The 17,108-nt window shown below is 34.3% G+C and overlaps 1 protein-coding gene across 3 annotated transcripts; it reads left to right on the top strand.

Moving 5' to 3' along the window:
• The first annotated feature begins 27 nt into the window (after positions 1–27).
• Positions 28–14,371, top strand: LOC592445 (trafficking protein particle complex subunit 13). Of its 3 annotated transcripts, XM_030996122.1 has the most exons (14): positions 28–94; positions 1,729–1,803; positions 2,648–2,753; positions 3,426–3,495; positions 4,025–4,170; positions 4,392–4,464; positions 4,924–4,968; positions 6,078–6,113; positions 7,775–7,783; positions 10,309–10,445; positions 11,449–11,650; positions 12,398–12,498; positions 13,312–13,459; positions 14,056–14,371. In XM_030996122.1, exons 1-14 carry the CDS (start codon positions 52–54, stop codon positions 14,167–14,169), a joined length of 1,305 nt encoding a protein of 434 aa, XP_030851982.1. In that variant the 5' UTR covers positions 28–51; the 3' UTR covers positions 14,170–14,371. The 3 variants fall into 3 exon arrangements, with proteins under 3 accessions (XP_030851982.1, XP_030851983.1, XP_030851984.1); XM_030996123.1 differs by lacking the exon at positions 6,078–6,113; XM_030996124.1 differs by lacking the exons at positions 6,078–6,113; positions 7,775–7,783.
• The last annotated feature ends 2,737 nt before the right edge of the window (positions 14,372–17,108 follow it).

The following is a 17,108-nucleotide window of genomic DNA, read 5'->3' as shown; positions in this document are numbered from 1 at the left end:
ATTATAACTGTTTGTAATTACACCGCAGATGGCGCTAGAGATAAAAGCAAAATGGATGTCGTGAGAGAAAAAGAGCAGCTGCTGTCAATAAAAGGTATAAAATCTCAGTTTGTATCTTTCTTCCTGGATTTGATTATAATTTGAGCAAGTGATAACTTTTGAACGTGCTTATAATATAGATTTTAAGGACATTATCTCGTTACGTATTTTTAGTGAAAAATAAGTAGGCGTGTCAGTTGCAGTGTCGTGACTGAGGCCCCACATATTGATTTCTGTGTTTGTAGTCTGTTCATCTATTCTTTTCATCCAATTTGATTATTTGAATTATGACAAGTGATATGAATTCGAATTCATTCATTTCAGCCATAGATTTTCATTCAAGGAAGAGGATAGGATAGAGGGGAGAATAGAATATAATTAGAAGAAGGGGGAGGATCAGGGTGACAAAAGAAAGGAAAGGAAGATGAAGAACAACAAGAACATGAACTTGAACTTGAACTGAAGAAGAAGGAGGAGGAGGAGAAAGAAGGAGAAAGGAGGATGAGAGAAGCAGAAAAAGAAGAAATAAAAGAAGAGAAAACATGAAGAGAAAACATGAGGAGAAGAAGAAGAAGATGCTAATTTCTTTAAGTAGCTCTTACAAGCTATCCCACTCCCAGAAAGATAAAACAAGAAAGAGCATGCGAGGAAGTAGACCGAATTTTCCGTCTCTTTCGTTCGTTAGCCTCTTATTGGGGTAGGGTCGGCCGGCTCTCTCTTTAGAGACGGAAACCGTCTATACACATTCCCTTGATAACGCCACGGCCATTTCAGGTCGTAGCGTTTTGCCCCCAAAATCCCCCAAAATGTCATTTTACCTCGTGCATATCCACATGTAAATTAGGCCTAGGCTATAATAAATCAGTTCCACTTACCAACTTGACTGAAATAATCAGTTTAATAGTCCCTTTTTAGGAAATTATGGGTCAAAATCGAAATCCATTTTGAAAATCTTTTTCAACATGGATTTCGATTTTGACCCATAAATTCCTAAAAAGGGACTATTAAACTGACTATTTCAGTCAAGTTGGTAAGTGGAACTGATTTATTATAGCCTAGGCCTAATTTACAATATAAAATGCACGAGGTAAAATGACATTTTGGGGGATTTTGGGGGCAAAACGCTACGACCTGAAATGGCCGTGGCGTTATCAAGGGAATGTGTATAGACGGTTTCCGTCTCTAAAGAGAGAGCCGGCCGACCCTACCCCAATAAGAGGCTAACGAACGAAAGAGACGGAAAATTCGGTCTAGCGAGGAAGAGGAAGGGGAGGAGGACGGGATAGAATCGGAAGAATTGAAGATCTTGGTGGGGGGGGGGGGGGTCTATAAGTGTACATCCTATGCATAAGATGTCAATTAACGATGATATCAGTTGGTGCTGATTATGATTACATGATGATGATAGTAAGAAAGCAATATTAAAAGATGTAAATATCTGTCACAATTAAGAAGCAGAAACTTATGTTACGAAAATTGAAGTTAAACATGGATATTCAAAGATAAAGCTGCTCCAACTGTATTTTTCCATGTTTCTGATGAGGGTTTAAGTTGGAGTATGAGTTGGTCTAGTAATTTTTTTTTTATTTACATCATGTACAAAGTTACATGGTTCACCATACAAATGTGGCCATCAGCAATTCCACTGACTTTTTCTCTTCTTATTCATCTTCTTCTTTGATCATACAGTAATGAGGCTAACAAAGCCTTCATTTGTCTCAAACATTCCTATTCTATGTGAGAGCAGAGATCTACCTGGAAATGGTGAGTAATTTTTTTAAATTTTTAAATTTTTGTGTTTATATTTTTATTTATTTATGTTTATTATATTTATTGATTTTTTACAATTTTTTTGTCTTTGTTCATTTCTTGCTTTGCTGATCATGATTTAAAGAAATGCAGAACCAGGTGGAGGAGGAGGGAAAAGAAAACAAATGAAAGGAGAATAATTTCTTGTGTATATTTTATTTGTATTTTGTACCTGTGCAGATTTTTTGATTTTACTGAAACTGTATATTAATCCGTCTTATTCTTATTACAACTTGTGCTATATTTGTAAAGTTATTTGTATAATTTGAAACTTTTGAAAATTTAAATTTGATATTTATGGCCTGTTATCAAGTAATGTACATTTCTATTCTTTCCAGACACCCATATGAATGTAGCCCTGTTAAATATGTTTCAAGCCCCTTTTCTATTTTTCCCTTCTTTTTCTTGCTAGGTAATGCATATCTTGAGCTCCCTTACCACACTAGACATTTTATCCTGTCAAGTAGAATTTGAAAAACCTACAAAGTACAAGTGCACTTTTTGACATCTTCAAAATCAATCTAGTATGTTTTCTTTGATATAATAGGCCTACCAGTAATTGTACATTATAAGCCAACTTTATGATTCAATGATTAAAATTATTTTATTTCTCATCCAAAACATTATACCAGAATAATTATATCACAAAAATTATGCAATGAAACGACAAATATAATAGAAGAAGCACAAGAAAAGATGAACTAACTTGAAGCAGAGCTTGTTGAAGTGTAAGAAAAAGAATCCCAAGTTACAATATCGCTTACTGTTACAAGTGTACTTCTTATCTTATCTTTTCCAGTCTCATCTGAGTGTAAGCCAGCAGACTTTTATTCCAGTCGTGGAGCTGTGTCTGGTCTCCCTGGTTTCACCATGGGAGAAATTCTTACTCTTCCACAGAACTTTGGGTAAGGGGTTTCAAAACAATGTGACCAAGGGGATGTTTCACAAAGATACTAAGTTGAACTTATCTCTAAGTTGGACTTCAACATTATGGAGAGCCATTTGTAGCCTTAAAATAAAATGTATTAAAAAGCAAAAATTCAGGTATTTTAGACTTTTTATAAACTCCCTATCAAGAACATGAAATCTCCTTGATAATAGAAAATATGAATGATTTGAATCAACATTTTATGCCTTTTAAAATAACTTTTACAAAACATTTTCAAAGATGCTAACGCCTTTCCATAATTTCTAAGTCCAACTTAGAGATAAGTTCAACTTAGGATCTTTGTGAAACACCCCCCATGTGCAATAATAACAGTTTGATATGAGTTGTAACTTTTTCTCGGTATTCACATCTTTTGTACATCTAGTTAAGTTCAAAGTCTCAGCATCTCTACTAATGCGGGGTCATGGATGGGATACATTTCCTGTTTGTTGAAAATGTATAAATTGTTTCATTGCTCTCATCACCATTTTATATTTGATGAGTATCATACATGTACATTGTAAGTATAACGGCTACTCATCACATTTAACCATGAGGTTTTTCAATCATTTTTGTTGTCGTCTCTCTCCTAACATCCAGCTTATTTTATAGATTTTTAACAAAAAATGTTTTCTCAACTTATTTGCAGGAGCATATATTTAGGTGAAACATTCTCCTGCTTTGTGAGTGTGCATAATGACAGCCTACAAAACAGCCAGGTAATTATCTAAAAGAATGTTTATTTCTTAACACTATTATTTCCAGTAGCATCACATTAAATGAGAAGATTGGAAATAAAGCTTAGGTATGAATATGATTGTCATAAATATTACAAGCAATTATCTCATATTAAATCAATAACATGATTTGCACTATGCTGTCTTCATGACTTCTTTTATGTTATGACTTTATATCTACAAAGGTACTCCAGATTTTCTTGAACTACCGGTACATCAAATAATGGGCAAGATTTTGAAAGAAAAGAAGAAAAAAGGCGAAACTGCTCTGTGAAGTATTCATGTATTGCAAAGTAATTGAAATATGTCTGGAGGAGAGGGGGAAGGGGGGGGGGGGGGGTGGGGCGATGTCTTTTTAGGATTAATATTAACTTCATTAAGACTACGAGCCAATCAATATTTGGACTGTCTGATTGAAAATTTCAACAAGATGTTTTTTATATGGTATTGTGTATATTCTTCATATCTCTTTAAATGTCTTTCTTTCCTTGTCTCATCATCATACGACCAGGATATCCATGTGAAGACTGATTTACAGACTAGCTCTCAGAGATTGACCCTGTCTGGAGGGTCGACCCCACCCTCCCCTAACCTTGCCCCAGGGGCATGCATTGATCAGGTCATTCATCATGAGGTCAAAGAATTAGGCACTCACATGTAAGTTACCTCTTTGCGCTTCCTTAAAGCCTTGTTTCATCTCACCGACAACGATAACTATAAAGACATTTTGGATCAGAGATGCTGTATATGATTCTTGTGCTCTAAAGAAGTATCAATCATAAGTGATGGGAATATCAAGCAATAAGTGACTTATTTCTTCAACCACATTCTCTGATGATGATGGATTCTCTACTTTTTATTTGTCATTTTTGTCGTAGATTGGTGTGTGCTGTCAGTTACACCTCTCCATCTGGCGAGACACTGAGTTTTAGGAAATTCTACAAATTCCAGGTAATTGTTTGTTAATATTTTATACCATATCACTTTCTCATTGTTAATCTAGAAATTCTACCCTGACACAAAATTATACAATTTGAAAGGGAGAATGGGAGAAATTATTTATTATCTTTAACATGTTTGCAAATTGGTATTTAAAAAAAAGTTCAATTGATGATTTAAAATTATTGCCTCAAATAAGGAATTTATTGAAATGATTGATAGTGATCATCTTACAAAAATGAATATATCCAAGGACTTCTTTAAAAATTAATTCATTAATATAACTCTGGTATTCACTGTACCTTTAAGATATTCAGATATGAAAAATATATGATGGATTTTGTTGCCATCATATTAAATATGATTCTACACAATATTTGTATATGACTTTTCAATTTGCTTCTTTGTCAAGCAAAGTTGCTGTCGTAATTGATTCTCATTCGTGGTTTGTGAATTCTATATTTTATCAAGGTTTTGAAGCCTCTTGATGTGAAGACAAAGTTTTACAATGCAGAGGTAAGATGAGATGAAAAAATGGAAAAACATATCAAAATTTAGCCTTTTCAGTTCAGTAGAATGCAATCACCTGAAAAGTGTGTGTTTGGACCAATAAGAGATTGTCTTTCTTCTTTAAATTCTAAATGGGTTCATGAATTGTGCCGGTTGGTCCTATGGAAAACTGTAAAACCATTTGGATTTGTTTTTATTCACAGACAAGGCTTGTTCAGATATGGCAAGGTAAACCGTCGCCAGTAAAGAAAAATTGCTGCTGTTTTTGTATTTGTAAATTGAATGGCAACTGCTCGTAAGAAAGGACTTTCTTGTATCCACTGAGCTCTGTATTATTAGATACAGAAATATGAAGCTTATGAGTTACGCTTTGCTTCCTCGTTCAAATAATGGTGTCGTATCAGAACAAGCCTTTAACATCACAAAGAATTATCTGATAGAATCTATGTGTGTATGATTGCGAGTAAACTCCGCAGAGTTAAAGTCAGCTCCCCTTTAATCACTGCCATTATAACATACAGTCAAACCTGCTTTAGCAACCACCTGTCTACAAAGACCACATTTTTTGTTTACCTTGAAAATGGTTTCTCATTGAAACATGTACTAAAGTAACCTGTAAATAAAGACCACCTGCCTATAGAGCCCGCTTTTCTTGTCTCCCTTGGGTGGCCTTTATAGACAGGTTTTTACTTTATTTATATCATTCCTTATCAACATGTTGAGATGAGTGTAGATATCGTTCTCATAATACGATAACCAAGTGAACTCTACAGCCCCTCTTCCTTCTACTATGCTCTACAGTCTACATGCATTATATCATTCTCTCTTTCTCCTTCACCCCAGTCAAGATTTATCTTCATCTTTCCTTGTTTATTTCCCTCTCTCACAATCTCTCTCTCTCCTTGCCTTAATACTCCTCTCTGCATTTCTTCCCTCCTCTCTCTCCTTCTCTCTCCTTCTCTCTCCTTCTCTCTCCTTCTCTCTCCTTCTCTCTCCATGCAAGATCTCCTTTTCATCTCTTCTTGTTTCTATCTCCTTGTCCTTTCATAACTTCACCATTCCTTGAAATATTTAATCATGTTCTCGCATAACATTTCTCATGGTTGTATGAACAGTACTCTCTCAGAATGAGAGCCACGGGAGGATATCAGGTAATCACAAGTCAGTATAAAGATGTTAGTGTGTTCAGATAGTCTGATTGGTATCTCAAAGGTTTTATATGAAAATATTTAGAAAATTACCAACGCAACAACATTGGCATAGAAAGAGTCCTTCATTTACTTAGGCTTAATCAGTATCATATAACTGACTAAGTTAAGGAGTAAATTATAAAGTGATGTAAGCAAGATTAAACTAGCCATATTCAAAGAAAGAAAACTTATTTAGAAAAACAGATGTTTCTACTATAGTTACACATGTCTGCATGCTTTAATAGTTACATAAGTATTAAACATGTCTACATTATTTGTTACAATTTAAATGTGTTATCTTAGCAACTTCATCACGTAATATAGTGGATAGTCAGCTACATGTATGTATTGTAAAACTTTGCTTGTGGACCAGTAATAGATGTGTGTATGCTGTGATCATCATAATTATTAAAAGTACAGCTAATATTTCATTTCATTTGAGTACAAGAGAACTACATGTAGAGTGCTTGTATATGTAGAGGGAACAACAATAATTCAGGCTATTAAATGGAATAGGAGCTATTTATAATAGTTAGCCCTGCATTGTAAAATAAAGGAAAGAAAATAAGAATTTGATTTTTTTTGGTTAAAAAGTTCCTTTCTGCTTTTGCGTTTGTAGTTTTAAATTTTGAGATTAACATATTCATATAAGTCACATTGTAGAATGTACTCCCTCGACCTCTTTGCACAAGTTATGTTCTAGTTGACTTCTGTATGACTGCTTCTATTAGTGTTAAAGTGTGGCATAATTTATATTTAATTTGTTTCGTTGTTAGATTTGTATGAATTGCAGCTCGGTGTGCAAAGTTAATCCCTGCAGTTGTGACAACAGAGCAAAGAGTGATGTGGTACTAGTTAAAACTATATTAATTTAATAATTGGGCATGCAAGTTTGATTGATCCAGTATCTTTGTTAGCCTGTTGTCTTGTTGTCATAGCTACATGTATTTTCTGTTCTTTCTTTAATTTAGCATTTCTGAAAGGTTTGCATTAGTAAACTTATTGTTATTTTTTGTTTTCCTGAGATTCAACTCGTGCAAGGAGAAGAATAAACTACCGGTAGTTATTCAGTTTTAAATTGCAAAGTTTAGTATACAAACTGCTTCTTTTTTTTTTCTTCTAGAGTACGATGCTGACAGAGATAAATGTAGTGTCATTCTAGTGATGTTCGTATCTGTTTATCATACAGTAGATTACAAGTGTGCGAACATAAAACTATCTGAACCTTAGTTTATCTCATTCTCAGATTTTTTATCTTTAGAGATTCTATTCAATTTGAAATGCTATGCAAATTTATGTTAATGATAAATTCAAATATAGAACATTATACAATACTGTTAATTGATAAATCAGAAATGTGGCGTATAGTTAAATAGCAGGCTCTCTGCCTAACATGTTGGTTTCATGTGTTATCTTACTCAGGTGCTTTGTTTTTAAAGACATACTTAATGTAAATTCATCAATAGAATTTTAAGAATTTGCTCTAGGTTTAGGTTACCATGTCAGTCATGAATACTTAGGTGTTTGTTTTTATTTAATTTACATCATTATTTTCCCCCTTTTCTCTTGTTTGCATGAACCAAACTCTCTTTCATATCCAACCAAATTTGCCTCAAAATCAGGATCATGTTGTAAGTCTTGAAACTTTTTGGTTACAAATCATTTGTTCTTTGTCACAATATGATTTGCTATTATGCTGCAAGCATTTGTCATGGCTGTTCCCCCATATTTTATCTTACTTAGATTATTATTTTTTGTTATAGACGAATTGTGATATTGTTTTTCCTGTGAATGAAATTGATGTCTATTATTTATTCAGAATAATGAATTAAGCCATCATACAGCAATGCCTCATTTACTATTATATGGTTGTGCAAAATATATAATACAATGTGATATCGGCATTATATAATATTTGCAATATATCAGCTACCAAAGAAAAATCATCTTATGCTGACTGACTCAAGTGCAATTAATAAGATTGTTAAAGTTAATGCAAAACATTTGTTTTACTTATTTATTACTTTCCCTTGATGTAAGCATTTTTATTATATTTTGATGATAATAACATCACATTGTAATTTACCCACAGAAGAATTCTCACAGGCACTTAAGTGAAATTTTGAAAAAAAAATTGTTTTCAAGCCAAGCCTTCTTTCTCAGTGCAGCCAATAAATTGTTTCAATTGTCATCTTATATCTTCTAATACTTCTTAAATATCCCCATCTCAGTTTTTAAGTGAAATAGTTTCTTTAAAAAAAAAATCATTTAGGTAACAATTTGAAATACCTCTAAAGAAACTCTTTAATCTGGTGATATGAATAAGTCATTTAATTAGACTACGGTAGTCTTGTTACGACTTGGTCAAGAATAACTTAGATGATTTAAAAAAATAAAATGTTTTAACCTTTAAAAAAACAACTATTTCTTAATGTAAATTTTCAGACCAAATTTAGATCATGACCCTGGAGGACGCCTAGATTATCCAGAAAACTGGGGAAAATTAATATTTTGACAATTTTCCCACTTCTTTTGCTCCATCTTTGATATTGGAAATCAATGCACATCATTTGCCTGGCAGCATGAATATTTCAATTAACATCCTGCTACATGTACATCCAAGTTTTTGTTTCCATTTTTTAAAATTATTTTTTTCTTCCTATTTTATTAATTATCCATGACTGAATCTAGATGTCTTATAATAAAATGAAAAAGCGCTCCTACATTTATCACTGTTTATTTCTTTATAAATTAATGTCAACATTGTAATGAATTTGTTATGTACTTTGTCATCCTCATTTTGCCTGTTCCATTTATTATTGTTCATTTTTAAAAACAAATTCCATGAATGTCAAATTATTTTGATCAATATATCTTCTCCACATGCACATTTATTTTTCATTGCATTTTAAACTCATTGCAATTCCTTGTGCATGAAATCAAGCGAAGTGCTGTTGGAAAAAAAGTATGAAATATAGCTGTTGTTCATTGCAACCAAAAGTAGTGTAATGTTAAATTATTAATATTCAGATTCAAACTATAATGAAATGATACAAATGAGTCCTAATTGTTACAATAAGAACAGGAATAGTTACATTCATCACTGCATGTAGTGCTCTAAAGAAAAAAGAAAAAAAAAGGAGAAGGGGGGGGGGGGCAAAGATCATTTATCTAATAAGAAAATCTCCCGGTAAAGGTTAACCACCCCTTTTCAATTGGACAAAGCCCTCCATTTTATTTTTATTTGATTAATTCTCTGAACGGAATTGCTATCAGCAACTTATTTCAATAAAGAAGAGATCACATTCCATAACAAGTACCGGTATATGAAACTGCAATGAATGCATGCATACAACAAATCACTATGCAATTAATTATCATGCTCATTGCTAGTAACTACAATGATGTTGATAGGGCAAACATAACGATAATTAAATGTGAACAGGCTTTCATCAAAGCACATGTTTTTAAGATATGATTTTGTATGAAATATGCACATGAATATATACTACCATCTGTGCATGAATTAGTGCACATTGTGAATGCCTGCCATAAAATGTAATATATGTGTTATTGAATGTTTAAGAATTGTATCGCATGGTTTATTTTATAAGACTGTATTCCTATCTTTACTACTTCTGGCCTTCATTTGAAATACATGGCTGGTAAATGGGTTTTACATACGTGATCGATAATCACCCAGTAAATCTGGTGCTATACTAATTTAAAACTTTAAGTATTTTTAATAGTCCCTTTTTTCAGGTCTATGTTAGAATATTGATGTATTGGATGTTCAAATTAATATCTTTAATCTATTCTTGATCTATTCCTGAACTATCAAAAGGCAATAGAATGTGCCACCTGCCAAAGTTTGTAGCTTTTAACTAAGAAATAGTCAAAAACAAAACAAAACAATCAACAAGAAGCCATTAATTTCAATTGAGGACCAGTTTAACCTTCATTTAACATTTCATGAAGATTTTTGTAAATGTATGCTATCAGAGTTTCAGTTTATAGCGGGAAGTCATTTTATCGGATGGTTATCAAAAACAATGTTTTGCTATCAACGCAAGGAAGGTATTTAGTCCTATTCACATTGCAACTAGACTTTAATCGCTGGTAGTCATCCGTTTATCTTTGTCTCTTTTTTTCTCAGTCGGATGAGGTCTACCTGGAGGCACAGATTCAGAACATCACTCAATCTCCTATGTGTATGGAGAAGGTCGCCCTAGAACCAACAGCAGATTACATGGTAGAAGAACTCAATTCAACTCAGACAGAGGCTACTTCAAAGTAAGTGAAAGATATTTTATTTGTAAAAATTATTTGTTATTATTATTTTATTTGGCAAATCAAGTCACATAAATACATCAATATAGCAAACATGAATTGAGATAAAATCAATAGAAAGCATATATAAATATTGCAATAGCAGGTGCATCCGGTCGAGCTGCCCAGGTATGGAAAAAGTTAACCAAATAACTGTGATCCGCAGACCTACCTCCCCACACCCGACCAGATGCACCTGATATTGATTGAAATAAAGCTTTGAAAATAAAAGAAAGATGAGGAGAAGGAAAATGGGGAAAAAACTGAGAAAGAAGATACTGAATGAATTCATTTTGAACCCTCTTGGTCTATCCTGGCACAGTTGATTATTTTTAAAGTGGTTTGAAGACCACTGAGCTATCCAACTCCCTGTCAATAGTTAGACCTTGTCGATTTGGTGAACGTTTGATTTCGGCATTGACTTCATCTTCATTATAAACGTTTTGTTATCCTTATGTGAATTCACCTTAGGATTTACCTTCTTCTATCAAATCATAACCAGACCACACATCTTCTGTCCAAGAAATGGAGACTGAAGCTGACTGTTTGTAGTTAAAGATAAAGTTGACTCCTGGTCATGCGATTGCATTGTGAAAGAATCGTGGAATCAATCAGAAAAGGTTGATCATCTAGCATATAAGTATTTATGTGTATTGCAAGGTTCTGATGGAATCATCAAAATGATAAGAAATTTGGCCCAGTCTTGGTAAAGTTACAAGCACTACACAGAAAGATGTATATAGGACTACACGAACATGTGGCATAAAAATCTGTCCCGATTTTCATGATGGTACATGCCATATTTAGAATACTAAGGCATTTGAAGAGCCATCTTTCAGGGAAGATTTTTTTATCTGATTTCTTCCACACTTGCATTATACAATGATAATGCTCACAAATTATTTTCACCTCTTTCCAGAACTCAACCTTCTCTTTAACTGTAAATTCTTTCATTTTCTCTCTGCAGGAAGCTAATCTTTGGTGACTTTACCTACTTGAATCCCATGGACACCAGGCAGTATCTCTACTGTCTCAAGGCCAAGACTCAGGCCGGAGCTGACCGCCCATCCCTCATCAAGGGTGTGTCCAGCATCGGTAAGCTGGACATCGTCTGGAAGACCACGTTGGGTGAGAAGGGACGTCTTCAGACCAGTCAACTACAGAGAATGGTATGTGGATAACCCATTTGACACTTCTATCAGTATTTCAAGTCAGTTCATACTTTCAGTTACTTCAAGTGATTTGAATTTGTTCTTTCATTGTGCTTTAATTGCTTTAAAAATACATTGTACAATCAATCATTTCTCTCAAATCAAATATATTATAATGATATTATATTCCAGAATGATCTAGAAAAGCATTTTGTTTTGTGGTGCAGGTTCTTGTTGTAAATCAATAGTGATTATGCAAAAGGAAGATTTTTTTTGTTTTCAATAGGTGAAAACAATGTTTCTTCCAGTTAATTTCATTTAGATACATGTTATGATCGATGTACAGTTGTACATATATATCCATTATTTTGTATTGCTCTACAAATGTAGACTTAATGGTGTGAAGTATTGCAGAAGTAGTTGCAGGGCATTTTTAGTTGCCTAGTTCCAACATCTTTTGCACCTAATTTGCTATCATATCATACAAACAGTGAAAAATGACATAGCCCAAGTGAACTGTACCATGTCTTATTGATGTTTTAATTCCTTCTGTATGCCAACTCAGTGGCCAACATGAAAGAATGCCATATTAGGGGTACATGGGTATTCGGATGATGATGAGGGCTTCTTGTATAGTGCCATGATTGTCCACTTCTGGTGGGCGCTCGTGGCGCTTGCTCTACAATGTTTCACAAATTCAATGTTTAATGTTCTTGGTGAATGTTTCAAATTATGATTCCTGAGATGATGTCTGTTGTTTTACAGGCACCCGGTTATGGAGACCTGAAGCTGAGCATTGCTCAGATACCAGATAGCGTACCTCTAGAAAAACCATTCCAGCTCACCTGTAGAGTCACAAGTTGCTGGTAAGATTCATGGTTACATCCCTTTTTCCAAACAGCTGGAGGTTCATTTATTGAAAGGTTAATTATTCCAAAAGTTTAAAGGTTTTTACTAAAAATGTTTTTTATTTTGAGGCTCACAATTCTGAAAAATGAAATAGGATTCTCAATTTTCTCATGCGATCTGAAGGCTCGTAATTCAGAAAGATTTGTATGTACTATGAAGGCAGGTTCATAATCCTGACATTGAATTGGGGTTTTTAATTCAGAAAATAAAACACATTTTCAGAATTATGGACCTCCATAGTAATGAACCCTACATGAACAAAACGAACAACTGAAAACTTGCTTCCTGAAATTTTAGTTGTGATACATCATGGTTGTAAACTTGGTAGGTAATGTACTTTTACAGAGTAAGGGTACCAAAAGAGGACTATTGACATCTACATGTCATATCTTTTTGCTCTTGTATAGATTTTTCTCCCCCCCCCCCCATTATTTTCTACCTTATGTAAAAGTAATAAAAGAGAAGCAAACTTTAGAGCTATTACTTTTTATCAACTTCTTTTGATACTTTTTATCAACTACTTTTGATACAAAAGTGAGTTTGCAAAAACATATACACATACATTGTGTATAGTCAAGATGATTTTGTGCTTTGTATGTATCCTGTATTTTCTTTTTTCATTACTATGATTGTAAGGAGAATTGTTGTGTTTAATTGCAAGCCACTGGCTGTTTAATGCAATTTCCCAGGCATAATTTTTATTATACAATATATCTTTGTATTTTATGAAATTGATATATTGAAATTGAAATGTTGTGGCTATGTTTCAGTGAGAGGACAATGGATCTAAAGCTCATTCTGAACAACACCACAGGTGTGGTCTGGCTAGGTATCTCTGGTAAACAGCTCGGTAAGCTGGGACCAAACACCAGTATGGACATCAAACTGCAACTCATTCCAACCATCCCAGGATTACAGGTAGGTTCATAAACTTTCTAAAACCATGTTTGTACATGCAGTCAAACCTGTCTATAGCGACCACCCAAGGAAAACACAAAAATTGGTCTTTGTAGACAGGTTCCTTTAGTGCACGTTTCATTGAGAAACCATTTTCAAGGGAAACAAAAAATGTGGTCTTTGTAGACAAGTGATCAATAAAGCAGGTTTGACAGTATCATGTTCGTATGTATGACACATGAGATAAGGGGTTATCATTAATGCATTAACGGAATAAGTGTGTTTGGAAAAAAAAACAATACAGTACAGACTGAACTGATGAGGATTATTATAATAGTTGCAATTTATATACAGCATTTTCTACTAGATACAAAGCATTTTGAGATGCCATCCGTGAGTCAGTGTTAAAAATAGGAACTACATGTACATGTAAATGTATATGAACTGAATAATCAAGTTTGAGAAAAGTAGGAAAGAGATACTTTGTACACAAAAATATGGTTTGAAAAACTGTTGCATAAAGAGATGTAATGCGCAGTGGTATAATAGTTCACCAAGAATATGCACAATTATGACTAAAATTGAGTGTTTTTGTCATATTATCCTTCTCTTTTCAGAGCATATCTGGCATGAGACTAATCGACTTGTATCTGAAGAGGACCTACGAACATGATGACATAGCACAGGTCTTCGTCTACACAGAGCAGGATGGGCCCGTTAAGAATATCTGATTAGTACTCACAACAGCGGACTGTATTTATTATGTAAAGATAGAAACCATGTATGACCCTTTTGTGAAAAATGGCAGCCATGTTGGGATTATAACTCCTTGTATCTTCATCACGCAGTCTTGTTAAAATTTGTTCAGAATCTTGGCAGATGTTGGTTAAGTACACACCGGAGTCTTCACATGCTTTCACACTGTCATCACATCACCCAGTTGAGTTCTAAATTTTGTGAAATGTATGAGATAAAAGCAATGAGTGGCTCAAGAGTCTGCTTTTACAGTTTCCAGTTTGTGCAATCATTCAAACACTCCTGTCCCCTGCTTTACTAAAAAACAGATGGTGTTTGCACCACTCATATCCTGTGACCCATGTTATTATTTGGTCCCAATGCTATATGATGGAGAAAGACCTTAGACAATTCTCAGTATAAGACAGAGTGTGAATATTCTCATTACTATGTCTTCTGTCATCCTGAGGTGCTCCAATGATTTACCTTGAGGACACCTGCCATTTGAAAGCAGTCTTTTCGATAAATTTGTATAGATTTGGAGACTCAAATTGGGTTGTTTTGATGTGTTGATGTATATAGAGGTGGTGTAGTCAAGTGGTTTCATCACTTGACTGGAAATACAAAGATTGTGGGTTTGAGCCCAAGTACGGCATGTTTGTCATTGAGCAAGGCATTTTATCTACATTGCTCCTCTTCACCCAGGTGTTAAATGGGTACCCGGTAGGATGCGACCATCAGTGTGGTTCGATTAGCATGTATGCACCCGTAAACAGGCGACTAGCTGGAATGCTCCCCAGGGAATGGAGAATGTGCACTGTAATCTGCAGGATAGTTCTTGAAACCTTGTCTGGCCTGTAAGCGCTTTAGTCAGTTAATGGTACAGCACTATATTATAAAACTGATGGTATTATTACCTAGGTAATTTGTAATTATTGTAATCTTTGAAGATACAAGTTTCATTTGGTTTGCTTTGAATTGCCTGGAGATGTTTTAAATATCTCCAACCAAAGACCTTAGAACATAAGAGGTGTCGTGATTGAGTGGATATGTCACCGGACTGTGGATCACAAGGTCCGCAATTCGAATCCAGCATTGGCAATAATGTCGTTTGGCAAGACATTAATCTACATTTGCCACACTCGACCCAGGTGATGTAAATGGGAAGGAATTAATTCTTTGAAATGCTAGAGCGCTGTAATGGCAGCCATTCTATAAAGCCAGTTAATAAATGTGGAGTGCCAGGAGTGTCAAGTCTGACAGATATAAGTGCTATACAAGAACCCTTTATTATTATTATTATTATATATTATAATGATATGCATCAACATTTCGAAAAAGTTTTAAAATACTGAAGTATACTGCCACGTATTCACTGTATTGTGTTATGAGATAGAAAAATATGAGGCATATTAGACTTCTAAATTAAAAGAAGAACAACTCGGTGGTGTATCCCGCCATATCTGAACGATGGTTTGTGCATTGGAACTTGATGAAATGTGTGTAAATTCATTGCATATACTCTTACAATATTTAGATTATAATCTATTACCCATATTGAGAAGGTATACACAATCGTTAGTACGGAACATTCTGTGGTCAGCATTGTACACTCGTGCTGCAAAACCAATAACTTTTGGAAAATGAAACTAAATAGGAATTGTTTACATCAGCCATTTCCACAGCATGAAACTTTTTGCTGGTATAATTTGCTAGTTTTATAGGTTATAATTATTTTGTATCATTGAACTGTTTTTTAACCTGTTACACTAGTTTCATTTGATTAATGATTTAAACAATCTTGCAATCATGGAATGATATGAAACAATATATATGTCATTAAAACTATATAAAAAATAATGTATGAAACATTGTTGTGTTCTGTTTTGACTGAGAAGTCAGTTTGACACGGAAAAACTACACAGGGGCTCTGGGTAAAGTAGCCCCCAAAATGCCCAAAAGAGCCCCAGAAAGTCATAAAAGAGCCCCCCCAAAATGTGCATAGAGTTCAATGCAAAACAAATTAAAGAGTGTTATTTTCATGCAAGCAAGCTTGAAAAATAGCCCTCAACATTTTTTAAATATTTTCCCCCTGGTTTGACATACAGTGGACCCTTCAAAGTGACTGATATCTCATTATAACAAGGTAATTTTGCCAATGCCATTTTTGTTTTTTGAGTACTCATTTAACCAGGATCAATATAACAACGTTCTTTTACCCCAAGGAGTGCATGGCCATAACAAGGTTTACTGTGTAACATTGTTAATGATGCTATTTGAACGAAGAAAAATGTAGGAGTTGGTCAAAAGCAGTATTTAAAGAATTGTTCCCCATAAAAGAGTTTTGAAAAGGGTTGAATGCAAAAAGAAGTTTACAATTAGTCTGGAAGGAGAAATCATTTTTCTGCAGTTAAAAAAAAAAGGAATGAAACGAAGGAATGAAAGGAAAGATTCACTGAGGAAAAGATTGAGGAATGAAAGAAATGAAGAGAGGAAAGACAGAAAGAAATATAATTTATTGAAAGATGTAGAGTAATTAGTGAAAAGAATGAATGAAAGGAAGAAAGAAAAAAGAGGGATAGAATGAATAAATAGAGAGAGGAAAGGCAAAAGGGACTCTAGGTGAGAATTCAAGACAAAATCAAAGGAAAGAAAGTAACGAAAGAATAGAAGGATCGGGAAAGAATTAAGAACATCATTCACTTTCTCTCTCGTGACCACGCCCCCTTTTCACCACATTCCACAAAACTCCAATGAAGTCTCATTCGCCCAGGTCCTGCTGCTACCCCTTTCCGATCTAGGTACCCTTACCGCTCGGGGTGACTCACGCCTCCACGTCATACACACATACGGTGCATATATTGCGTAACAATTATCGTGCACCTCATTTCAAAGTTGGTTGCTGAGCTGAGCACTAGAGCTGAATGCCGACACT

Source organism: Strongylocentrotus purpuratus, unplaced genomic scaffold (assembly GCF_000002235.5).
Source record: "Strongylocentrotus purpuratus isolate Spur 01 unplaced genomic scaffold, Spur_5.0 spur5_scaffold_3, whole genome shotgun sequence".
NCBI classification, from domain to species: domain Eukaryota; kingdom Metazoa; phylum Echinodermata; class Echinoidea; order Camarodonta; family Strongylocentrotidae; genus Strongylocentrotus; species Strongylocentrotus purpuratus.
This window is presented reverse-complemented; position numbering and strand designations above follow the sequence as displayed.

Bases quoted from the DNA above. Each gene is read 5' to 3' on its own strand.
- LOC592445 (XM_030996122.1), top strand. From the start codon at position 52: ATGGATGTCGTGAGAGAAAAAGAGCAGCTGCTGTCAATAAAAG. The intron at 1,804-2,647 runs GTGAGTAATTTT...TATCTTTTCCAG, and splicing joins CAGAGATCTACCTGGAAATG to TCTCATCTGAGTGTAAGCCA. The intron at 12,499-13,311 runs GTAAGATTCATG...GCTATGTTTCAG, and splicing joins TGTAGAGTCACAAGTTGCTG to TGAGAGGACAATGGATCTAA.